This window comes from Pieris brassicae, chromosome Z (assembly GCF_905147105.1).
Source record: "Pieris brassicae chromosome Z, ilPieBrab1.1, whole genome shotgun sequence".
Lineage (NCBI taxonomy): Eukaryota > Metazoa > Arthropoda > Insecta > Lepidoptera > Pieridae > Pieris > Pieris brassicae.
The window spans coordinates 2,708,323-2,720,464 of record NC_059680.1 but is presented as its reverse complement, the minus strand read 5'-3'; the positions used below and the strand labels follow the sequence as shown (position 1 = coordinate 2,720,464).

At 37.9% G+C, this 12,142-nt stretch overlaps 2 protein-coding genes across 3 annotated transcripts; one reads left to right on the top strand and one right to left on the bottom strand.

Moving 5' to 3' along the window:
* The first annotated feature begins 267 nt into the window (after positions 1-267).
* LOC123718887 (ATP synthase subunit gamma, mitochondrial-like) lies at positions 268-4,759 on the top strand. The gene is made up of 5 exons (XM_045675848.1): positions 268-536; positions 758-957; positions 2,766-2,929; positions 3,509-3,673; positions 4,313-4,759. Exons 1-5 carry the CDS (start codon positions 445-447, stop codon positions 4,577-4,579), a joined length of 888 nt encoding a protein of 295 aa, XP_045531804.1. The 5' UTR covers positions 268-444; the 3' UTR covers positions 4,580-4,759.
* Positions 4,760-4,929: 170 nt separating this feature from the next.
* LOC123718885 (amino acid transporter AVT1D-like) lies at positions 4,930-11,712 on the bottom strand. Of its 2 annotated transcripts, none has more exons than XM_045675845.1 (9): positions 11,603-11,712; positions 11,330-11,410; positions 10,173-10,323; positions 7,217-7,385; positions 6,850-7,038; positions 6,532-6,770; positions 6,129-6,338; positions 5,809-6,004; positions 4,930-5,678 (listed from the first exon to the last, which is right to left on the bottom strand). In XM_045675845.1, exons 2-9 carry the CDS (start codon positions 11,405-11,407, stop codon positions 5,543-5,545), a joined length of 1,368 nt encoding a protein of 455 aa, XP_045531801.1. In that variant the 5' UTR covers positions 11,408-11,410; positions 11,603-11,712; the 3' UTR covers positions 4,930-5,542. The 2 variants fall into 2 exon arrangements, with proteins under 2 accessions (XP_045531801.1, XP_045531800.1); XM_045675844.1 differs by having other exon boundaries at positions 11,330-11,414; positions 11,603-11,710.
* Between the last annotated feature and the right edge of the window lie 430 nt (positions 11,713-12,142).

Sequence of the window (12,142 nt, the reverse complement as noted above, 5' to 3'; positions counted from 1 at the left end):
GATAGATTGATGAGTGATGTAGGTTGAGAAAATTGTAAATACTGTATATTTCATCATTTTAGAGTAGATACCTCTGCCTCAGTTTTTTTGTATGGAACCCTCAGATACCTGCAGCAGAGTTTCATCATACGAGGCAGAATACGAAATTCCTCCGCCTACCTCGACGTCCGTCGTTCCATTACTGAGTGTTTTTCAAGGCAATTTTTGCCTCGGACCAGCACTAAGTGGAACCAGCTGTCCACTGAAGTATTTCCGAACCAATTCAACTTAGGCTCCTCCAAGAAAAAAACATATTTTTTTTTGTTAAATAATAATAGTTTCCTAATAACCTTTTTTAATACAGGTAACAATAATTTTTAGCTTCGTGAAAAATTTGACAGTGAACGTAACATATTTGACAGTAAACGTTATGGTCCTGTCAGGTAACAGTAATTTAAGAATAAAATGGTCCAACTAAAGCAGGTGTCTCTGCGACTGAAGTCAATTAAAAATATTCAAAAAATCACCAAAACTATGAAGATGGTCTCCGCAAGCAAGTATGCCTTTAATTTAACACTTATCGTAACTAGAACATTTAGTATAGGCTCAGACCTGGACTTCTATTCTATCCATTAAGGATGAGGACCACCTATCCAGTGGTCTTCATATTTTGTCTTCATAACCTTTTGAAGAACATAATAAATAGCGTCGGTTCTGAGAGTAGATATCCTTTGTGAGTTCTATTGTTTCTATGATACAACTGTATAATATTGTCTAGATTTACAAAAGCAGAACGTGAGCTCCAGGCTGCGCGTCCTTTCGGCTACGGGCCACGCAAGTTTTATGAGTCGAGCCACTTGGTGAAGGGTCCCGTAGACAAGAAACCTGCTGGCGATGCTAAGGCTGAACCGGAGGCCGTTAAGCCCGAGGATGATAAAAAGACAAAAAGAGTCTACGTCGCCATGACGTCAGATCGAGGTTAGTTATCGCAAGTCTGCTTTAAAAGGAATTTAAAGAAATATATCATATCACAAAATCATACACGTCGTTTCAAGTGGTCTGTCGATCGTTTTATTTTGATAAAATGATGAGGTCAATGCCAACTTATATAGGACGTGTTCCACTGAACCATTCGGCCTTACCGAGATTTACTGCACTGGAGCGACCCAATACTACTGCGATATAACATTATATTTATAACGACCAAATGAATAATTACAGTAAACTTAACAATTGTAATTATATAAGCAGAACTATAATGAAATTCCGCAGGCTGGTGTAACGTTCGCGAGAATTTTCATCATAGCCACTTTTGCATGTGCCAATAAATTTATCAAATTAATAATAATTGAAGCGATGTAATTCTTGTTATAAACATAAGGTCAGAGGTTGCGATTGGTTAGGTAATGGCGTGCCATAATCAATGTATCTAATATTATTATTTTTTTTATCTACCACTTAAAGACGGAATGGCGTTCTATTTTATTTAAGTTCTATATAAGTAGTGCACGTGTTTTTGAAGAACATATGAGATAAGCCTGAGTTTTATCCCAAAAACGGCTATTAAGAACGATAAACGTGTCGCCTGATTCAATAAAAGTTGAATTTTGACTGTACTTTGTTACATCTAAGGCAGCGATAGGCAAAGTATTCATCCGGCCTGAAGAGGGTACATCAGCACGGATAGTATGTTGCCCGTAATAATTACGTTTTGACAGCCGCGAATAAAAATTAGATTTTATTTGTATTGTTTTTATAATATTATAATTAAAAGCTTTTTTATAATTCTAGCCTTCCTCTAGAATTTCTTTAACTTTGTGGCACACCATTAAAAAAGTTTTTCCACTACTAATCTAAGGGATAAGAAAAATACCAGGAGCAGTATTCATTACCTTAGAATTAAAAGAAAACAATTTTTTAACCGGATTAAAGCTATTTGAATTATTATAAACTTATATATTTTTTTACTACAGTTTAAATTTAAAAATTTCCGACGTATCGCGTGCTTTACGGCGTGCGTGGTCACCGTGACAGTGAACAAATTGTTTTCTTTCAATGTGTAAAAGCTATGTTAACAAAAGACAAAACCTTAAAATTATTTTATTACAAAAATCGTTTTAATTGGTAAAACTTAACGCCTACGAAATGTTATAGCAACAACTTTCCTTACTTAATAATGAAGGTATTGAGATGTAGGTCATTATAATTATAGACTGATGGTCCATCCATACGATGTCATATTATTGTGGGTTTTAGACCTTCTACCGCTAGTAATTATTAATCGTCAATATACCTATATCAACGATCGAATATTTCAAATTAAGATCCTACTCAGGATAAATTAAAGTTCGTTATTTGCTTGTCTTATTGACCGCTTCTCAATGCCTTCACAATTTGTTCCTTTGTATGTTTGTACCGTTCCAAAAACATTTACTTACGATGGAGAACAATGGCATCGGAAACATATTTAGTTTTTTTTTTATAAAACGGGGCAAACGGGCAGGAGGCTCAACTGATGTTAAGTGATACCGCCGCCCATGGCCACTCTCAATGCCAGAGGGCTCGAGAGTGCGTTACCGGCCTTTCAAGAATTGGTACGCTCTTTTCTTGATGGACCCTAAGTCGAATTGGTTCGGAAATACTTCACTCGGCAACTGGTTCCACATAGCGGAAGTTAAAGATTAAAGTTCATAGTTTAATCATGTATATAGATTTATTTATGGGCCCGAGCACAGTTTTTCTGCAGTCGGGTAAACGGGAAGTAATGGGGGTGGCGTGTGACGTAGGTCTTTGCGGTGGCGTCCACAGTGGAGTGGCGCGGCGGATCAGGCGGGAATTGGCGGCACGCAAAGCAGAAGGCACTTCGCACAAATTGGTCTGTGTAGGCGATAAGTCGCGAGGAGTCCTACGCAGGACCTATGCCGAAAACATGCTCATCAACGTTAAAGATGTAAGTGGCCGATCTAGTTCCGTGTCAACGCATTTAATTTATTTATTTTAAAAGGCACACTAACGAAACACACAGAAAACATACAACAACATGATACATGCATCAATTACAAGTGTGCACAACATTTAAAGGGAAACATTACAATGACAAAGAGAAAATAACTTATACATTAAAAGTAAAAGACAAACCAGACCAAAAAATATACAAATAATACAATTTTAATACATTTCTACTATGCAATTGTCACTATTGGTCACGGATCAACAGTGACTGCAGCATCTTACGTCTGAAGACATGGAGACTGTCATTAAATGGATCTGCTTCGCATGTACTCAGAGCGTCGTTCAATGCAGATGGAGATCTGTTTAGAGGAGCATGACTACCCTCGTTGGTCCTGCCCGAACGTAAAAAAGGACTGAAGTGTTTCTTGTGTTCATTTAAGAATTGATGTAGCTTAGAACTTAATCAGTTTTATTGCACCTGATTGATTATCAACATATGTGTAAGGTCGCCTTCGTCATGACTTGAGCGCGTGTGTTTTTAATTAGTTATAATCAATAATCAAGGGCGTGTGGACAGATCGGGCGCATAGCGCCTGTGTTCGCAGACGCGTCGGTAATAGCAGCAGCCATCGCGGAATCAAGATACGGCTATGACATAGGAGAAGTCTACTATAACAAGTACTTCAGTCCCGTCAAGTACGAGTTGACAATCGTCCCCTTCTTCAACAAGTTTCGCATTGAGGTACTAAGCTAAACATCAACAAAATGTTTCTCGTTGCCTACACGCGGTTCTTTGTGAAATACTGATTAGAGTATTCCAAAGTTGAGCTGTGTTGTGGTCGTAGGTTCGATCCCCGGCTGTGCACCAATGGACTTTCTTTCTATGTGCGCATTTAACATTCGCTCGAACGGTGAAGGAAACCTTCGTGAGGAAACCGGCTTGTCTTAGACCCAAAAAATGTCGACGGCATGCGTCAGGCAACGAAGGCTGATCACCTACTTGACTATTAGATTAACAAATGATCATGAAACATAGACAGAAATATGAGGCCCAGGCTTAAAGAGGTTGTAGCGCTATTATTTATTTATTGTTCCAAAGTTAAACAAAAAAAAAATTGTATGGCGCCTGTTCTTAAAAACTGAGCAATGTGGAAGCGGAGAAGAGAGACCGGCGCTACTGACTATTTAATAGGCGATCATTATTTGAAGTGAAGCTGAGAAGCATCTGCATACCAAAACAATTAATCCAATAATTGCTACAATGCATTAAATAAATTACTTATTATAACTATAATGAAAACTTTGCTCCTATATTATACGTAGGCGTTCGACATTTATACAGATTGTCGCAAAGGAACGTAGGGCAAAATTATGATTACAGAACGCTCCGAACATGTCTGCCTTTGATGAGGTCGACGAAGACCAGTTAGAGAGTTACGCGGAATGGACATTGGCGGCGCTGCTGTATTATGCTCTGAAGCAAGGCGCTGCTTCGGAGCAGTCCGCGCGAATGGCGGCGATGGACAACGCCACTAAGAACGCCGAAGAGATGATCCGGAAACTAACACTATTATTCAACCGCACCCGACAGGCCGTCATCACAAGAGAACTTATTGAAATCATCTCCGGGGCCGCCGCACTCAATTGAACCACACTTTAGCGTAAGAAACGTCAATTCTCTCGCCATATTAGCAATTGTGCAGTTCTGAAACAGATCACTCAAACAATAATTTAATATTGTAATTTCGTTGACATAAGCTTGTTTTTATATTTGGTAAAATGAATAACAATTTTCATCGCTTGTTACAATAAAGATATTTGGATTGTTTTACGACTTTCTCATGCTATTATTTCGTTTTGGTATTCCTGTGAAATATATTCTTGTGGGTGTGAAAAGCAGACGCGAGTGGCATAACGAAAACAGTTTTCATAAACACTCTTCCAACTTTCAAAGAAATATTTGGAAGTACGCTCTATACGGCGATGAAAACACAACCACCAAATCAAAAAATTTATTACTTGTAATTACTAATTGTTTTATTCCAAAACAAGTAGAAATGTTTTCACAAATAAAAATAATATCTGCACTGTAAGGCATACACACTTAAACACGATATATTAATTGACAGTTTGATAACAATAATGCCCTTACAAAAATTAAATAAGCTAACATTAAACTAATATTTAACAGAAGCTTATTAAAATATTATTATTTTAAATCCGTTAACAAACATTACATCCTTATAATTATATATCATTATAGTACGGGATATAGCAGATTCAATATAGCAGTAAAAATTGAGTAAATCTCTAGAGAGAAAAGACATGGGACAAACATTAATTGTAAATTTTATAAACATGAAACCTTGGAACAAAATTAGAATATCAGCAGCAAAAGTTAAATTATATCAGTCAAAAACTTTATACTTAATTTAATTGAGTATAAAATCAATTGATAAATTTTACAAATCTCATCCAAAATTGACTGCCGGCAAAAAACACACCCGAAATGCAAACATGCAACGCTTGATGATTCTATGATATAAATTGTCGTGCAATGTGTCGATAACTATGCTTAATTTATTAGGCGATCCGACAGCACAGAAGCCGTCTACCGCAAGTAGCAGGGAACTGCCTGTGCGGTGCTAAAGATCGCGCTTATGGCGCTGTAGGCTGCAAAGGCGCCCCCTACAACTCCCACGACTATTACTTGCCAGCAGAAGAGTTTTGTCCAGTTCGATGAAGCCCTAGAAAGGAAACAACTTTTTACCCACTTTATACTATAAGGGTTAAGTGAGCTTTTGTAAGTTAGCCCTGACGTAGGCTCTCATGCTTAATTTTTAAACGAGTTGGGATCGCAGTCGTAAGTATACTCACACAGATGCAGGGGTTCCGGCCGGTTCCTTGGCGAGCAAATTGAGATAGCAGTACGAGGGTACTACGAATGTGATGAGTGCTAGCGTAGTGCCGCCGAGTAGCGCCAGGATCGTATAGAAACGAGGTATACTCTCACCCAGGAACAGGATGCCGGCCATCACTGACAGACGCACCAGAGTGCGGTACCCCACAGACTCTGTAAATGACAAACGCTTCTTTACTCTGTTCAGAACATTGGAGTCAACGAGTAGAAAATTCCGAGTGCAGCCGCTGCACATCTCACTTGCTGAAGAGAAATCGGTTGTATGAGTTTATCTGACCTGTAGGCACACGGTAGACGACCTCCTCCACATGTTGGCAAACAGGGTTGATGAGGATGACGAAAGCAGCTAGCAGGTGCAGAGTCATCAGCACATTGCCCACTAACGTCAGTGCAGTGGCCGAGAGCGACGCTGCTATATTGGGCGCCACTGCCTCGCCGTACACCGCGTACCCAGATATGGCTATCACCAGGTACAGCACCAGTACGGCTGCGGAAAAATATCTTTAGGCGTTGCGCTTGCGATGTTAAAGATGAAATAATTATCATTTTGTGAATGTATTGTGACAATCTTTAAACACATACTCAGAAATTGAATCAATTGTAATAGTTAATATAATAATTACAGTTGTTACTAAAGAGACAAATGCTGAAGATAAAAATCGTAAAAGGTTATAAATTACCTGAAAAACTATACTTGAGACTAGTGTTAAACTTGGAACGATCGCTCATGTCGTTCTGAATGGTGGGGAAGGTGGAAGCGCCGCCAAAAGCAAACATGATAGTTCCAAAAGCGAGGAAGAAGTCCGTGAAGCCGTGAATACCCCATCGGAATACGAACGGCTTCACGTCGTTCATCATCTGGATGAAGTAGAACAGACACGCCAAGACTGTCGTCACAAACGCGACCAGACCCAATTTGCTGCAACGAATTGTTATATTGATTACAATTAAAACTTTAAGTTGACTGTCGCACTCAGGATATTGGATATAATACTCACGAGAAATCTTTAGGTGTTCCGAAAAGCAGGAAAGGCGTAACACCACAGCCGACCACCAGATACCAGATGCAAATGGTTACGTTCGGCATCAGCGACAAGAAGATCTGCTCGATAAGCTGAGCCGCCAGCAGAAGGTATACCACAGACATGCCGAATTGAGTGACCATAAGGCATACGAATACCACCACACTGTAAACACGAGAATAGTTCAAGATGCGCTTTTCCACGCTTCTCCCAGTAATGACTACAGCCTAAAGAAAAATAATCCTCGCCTTTAGAGACGCAATGATAACTTCCATTTACTGACCCCTCGTGGAAGTATTTATGAAGGTTAAACACGGAAAACTCATGTCATCAGTACGGTTACCTCCAGATGGGCCCCAAAGCCTCGTTGGCGATGATGGCATACGGGTGTCGGTTTCGGGTTCTCAGTTCAGGATGGCGATTCTCCAACATGGTCCAGCAGTCGCCAAGCCGCTTCCCGCTAAAAGCAGCTGCCAACGCCATCACGATTATCAACGGTACTCCCACCCATCCTGTAAATAGTTCCTGTGTTGACTCCATTTGAAGTAAAAAATAAGAAGATAAAAGTCGCATGCCTCTGCAGTCTTTCGCATTTGTACTGTTTATCTTCTACAGATCACAATGTTACATTATTAGGTACATTTGCTGAGCAGTGCAAATACAGTTTACTTGGTTGGTAACGCTGTTAGCAACTGTATATATTAACTTTCGCCGGCTGCTCGAAATCAAATCCTTATTTATATATATTTATCAAGATTTGAGAACCTTGATTTCAAATACTTACTAAACCGGTTTTCGATAAATGCAACAGAGAAAAGGTGTAGACTATTCTGCTCTGCTATTTTCAATAATTTTCATATTGTTAAAGTTATTAAGATCTCGTGTGAATTGTACTCAAAAAAAATAACATTACTCAAATAGCTACGTAAAACTATATTTTATAGCGACTAATGGAACCTTGCCTGATCTGTATTATTTTATCACACGATTTCGTCGAGAAAGATAATTTTATTCAGTATTATATTCTAGTTTACGAGGCTTGGATCAGATGGAAGTCTGATAGCTGCGGCGCGAGCTGAAGCGTGGAGAATGTCGACGTGCAAGCGACATGTCTCACACGATATTATGTTGATCGATGAAACTAACTATCTATTGTCTAGAACATCTTAAATATAAATAGTAAATCGCCTATCTACGAATGTATTATGAGGTAAATACTGCTAATAAGCTTAATTGACAATAAAAAAAATAGAAAGACTGAAACCTAAACTGAATATGTTTGTAGAATAAAACAGTAACATTATAATAATGAGAGAACGGAAATGTATTTACCTCATTTGACCTAAAACTCGTCGGACTGGTTCTCTACCTGTCCTCGTCACACGTAGGCGGTTGTTATAATTCTCTGTTCAACATCTTGCCTCGTAGGCCCAGAAAAGTTTTTATAGCCAAGATATGTTAATCTGTTTATTAAAAATTATGTTGAAATCAGCCGTGGCTTCGTCGTGTTAAAGCGGAATCATTGCGCAATATATTCACGGGTTGCAGTCGCTTATTACGGACTCTATAGGCACCTAGTTGGCACGTGTTCGGACACGAAGCCGACTTATAATATAATATATAATAAAAAGTAATGGTTATAATACTACTGAACAATAATGAGCAAACAACGAAGTCACTGCTACTAAAATATGTAGATCTTAATCGTTTCGAAACCAGTTTTACCTCTGCGGGATCTTTATCTTCATTTTGTTATTTTTATATATCCATAGGCAATGCAGACATATTATTTTAGACTACTAGTATTCAAGGACTGTCTTTATATCTTTTCAAAGTAGCAAATGTATTATTTATTTACGGTCGCCACTAAAACCGGATCTAACGTGTGGCGTTGTTTAGATGTTGGAAATGTCCAACTTCTCAATGCATCCACATGTTATAATTGCCGCATTTAATTAGGCAATAATAACTTCCACTCTATGCCGGCTCGACATATTATTACGGGTTTGCCCAAGGACATCGACCGAACTGCTCGAAAATAACAATGCAAAAGCAACAAGACTCATTAAAAAAAACAAAGAATTATACAACGATATAGTGACAGTTTTTTGATCGATAAAATAACTTCTTTAAATACTTTTAAATAGCAAACATCATATCAAATATCCCCTGTATTTGTAACAAAATAGTCGGTATCCACAAGTGCGTGTACCTAGTCATGCTACGAAGCATTTAATGTATTAGTAAAATGAATATTCACTAACATTCACTGTCTTTCAAACGCTATTCAAACAATTATTAATTTAACAGGAGCCAGAACGATAAACAGTGATACTTTTGCTGTCAGTTTCAGAAAAATAGTATTGATTTTTTCGATATAAAAAATATAAGAAATGAAACTTTCTTTTGTCATCGCTGGTCGTGGACACTGAAGATATAGGGTCGGCGACCTCGACATTGGAGGCCGTACCAGTGTATCAAATAATGTGGATTTACAAATTGACAATTCCAACAAATTGGATACAACAAAAACATCCAGATATTACACATTTTGTATGTAAAATTTTATAGGATTAAGGGTGTTCATGAAGTCTTACTGTATCACAACATCTAGGAGTTATTTGTGGGTATTTGCTCTTATAAATTTGTAGGTACCGACTACAATCTTCCAAAAAAGTTTGATTCGCTATATGTAGGGTAAACATTATGTAACGTCAGGTAAACGATATATGTAGGTATAGAAGTACGTATGTAACCTGCGAATGTCGAGCCAGCGCAGCGGTCAGTTGAAACTCGATAAGACTGCGTTAAGTAGATTACAGTCTAAGAAATAACTTAAGCACAAATAGGCTTTCCGTAAAACTATTACTTCCCTTATATTATTAAATATCAATCCTAACGGGAAACTCAATCCTCTACATTTAAGTAACATGAAATAAACATGGAGCCAATAATATATATTTGGTATTAAATGTGAAGAACCTTTTCCGCCAGCCTTATATTAACACACAAATAAATAATCGCTGAGCAAAGCATGAGGTACATGAGTAAAAACATCTTTATCGATTCAGTTCCAGCTGCTGTCTACAGGTTGTTGTGTCTCGAATTCCTACCTGATTCCTTAGAAATGCTGTAGATAAACTGGCTATTCACGCCTCTAAAAGACTATATTCGAACGATTTTAAAATGAAAAATTATATAATTTCAAAATACGCAGTTATTAGTAGTAAGTAATATTATATAATTTTGCCAGCCAATCAATGGCGCCGGAAGAAGAGTGAGTGGAAGAAGTGACTGACCTGTCTTTACGAGGGCCCGCGGAAGAGCTAAGACTCCGCTTCCTGCCATCTCGCCGGCTACCAGGATAGCCGTCTGTCGCACGGAGAGCCCTGCACCACCAGACCCGCCCGCCTTGCTCGAACCGCCCGCCCCATCGCTCGTGTCTGCACCCTGTCGATAAAAAAATTGGATATTACCAAATACGTCACTCCATGAGATTAATCAACATCAACTACATATTTATAAATCGCTATAGCGATCCAATTGTTAGATTCAATTGTTTCCATCTTGATGTGGTGTGTGTATTTAAATGTCCGATGTCAGTATCAAGTATAACAGCCGAGGTTTTGTTGCGTTTCTCGGATAAGATTTGAAAGGCCTCTTTATTTCGTGTCAATGCTGTTGTTTATACAAATGAGAAAAAAAACTTGTATATCCACATGAGAATATGGTTATAGCTATTGAATAATGCATTAGGATTCTTAATAAACTGATAATATTAAAACATTGGTATTTATTCATGACTTATAAATAGCTTAATAAAACATAAAAGCACTAATTTTGCATCTAGAATACACGGATGAGACTAATTCTACGCAAGATTTGGTCGTCTCTTTCATCGACACGAGCGTGATCTGCTGTCCTCAAGCACTCTACGTGATTTCACCAATATCGCAGGTGACAGACGAGATTGAAGGTATTGGCAGGTGTAGTAGATATGTGAGATGATTGACCGCAACCGGCGACATGTAAGCGATGCAGATTACAAAAAGTCTCAACTTTCATGTACACTGGACACGCACCTAAAGTCTGTCACGCTTGACTGGCGTGCACCCGTAGTCGCGACTATCATCTACGATAAACAATTAACAATAATAGCCATTCAATATACTGGTAATGTTAGGAGAATGTCCAACGTTATTAAGATGAGGCGCGAAACACTGACAAACAATTAAATGTTCAATTTTGTCGTAAGCTTAATGTTATAACTTCTCAGGGACGCCGTGGATCATTAACACGAATAAACGAAAGTATATGATGATCACCACAGTTTTATTTATACTGGTTTAGCGTTCCTCTTAATGTTTTTTTTCATTTATCTTTCCTAATTATGCTTTGATTGTTAAATTAATCAATGGCATTAAAAAATAACTTAAAAAAAAATAACCAAACTTACCGTTCTAGAGACAAGCGGAGTGGTTTCAGTTGGGTTCTGCCCGACGGCTTCGATTTCTAGTGCACTCTTCTTCGACATTGTCTATCTGAACAAGATAATGTTAGTATATAATGTTTTTCTCACGAATATCTCTTGAAACCCTTGTTAGAGGGTATAGAATAAGTGAAAATTCAGTGTGTTTTATAGACGACGTTTATAACGTGTTTCGATGACTTTGGGACGATTGATAAGGACAATTTCCTGTGGCATCAATAAGCTCAATTAGGTTCTTACCGTTTTAAGACGGGCTACGATGTTCAACTGTATGTACTCGAATCGGATGGACGCTCCGTCACGACTACACGACTCAGCACACAACGTCACACTGTGGCATGAGGCATTAAGAAAGCATTAAGCAAACGACCCCACGCGCGAACGAATTAACTTTTAATTATTAAGGTCTAGTTTATGTTTAGGAAGATTTGTATACATACAGAGGAAGATATATATATAAATATTTATATATATATATATATCTTGATATAAAAGAAATGTTTTTAAATTGTTAAAAAATGTTTTCAAGCTTTAAGATATTTAATGAATTAGTGAATTGTTTGAATGCTACTGAAGTGTTTGTTTCTCCGGCTTCAATCTCAAAAACTGAAAGGGAATTGTCGATAACAGAAATTCTCAAATTATAATAATCCAGTTGCATTTGATGGCATTATGATAACTTTCTTTTTGATAGAGAAGTATTTTTTGAAGATAAGACATGCCAGTTTTACTTACACTTACTTACTTATATTACTTTATATAGGGAATGTGCACATTAAA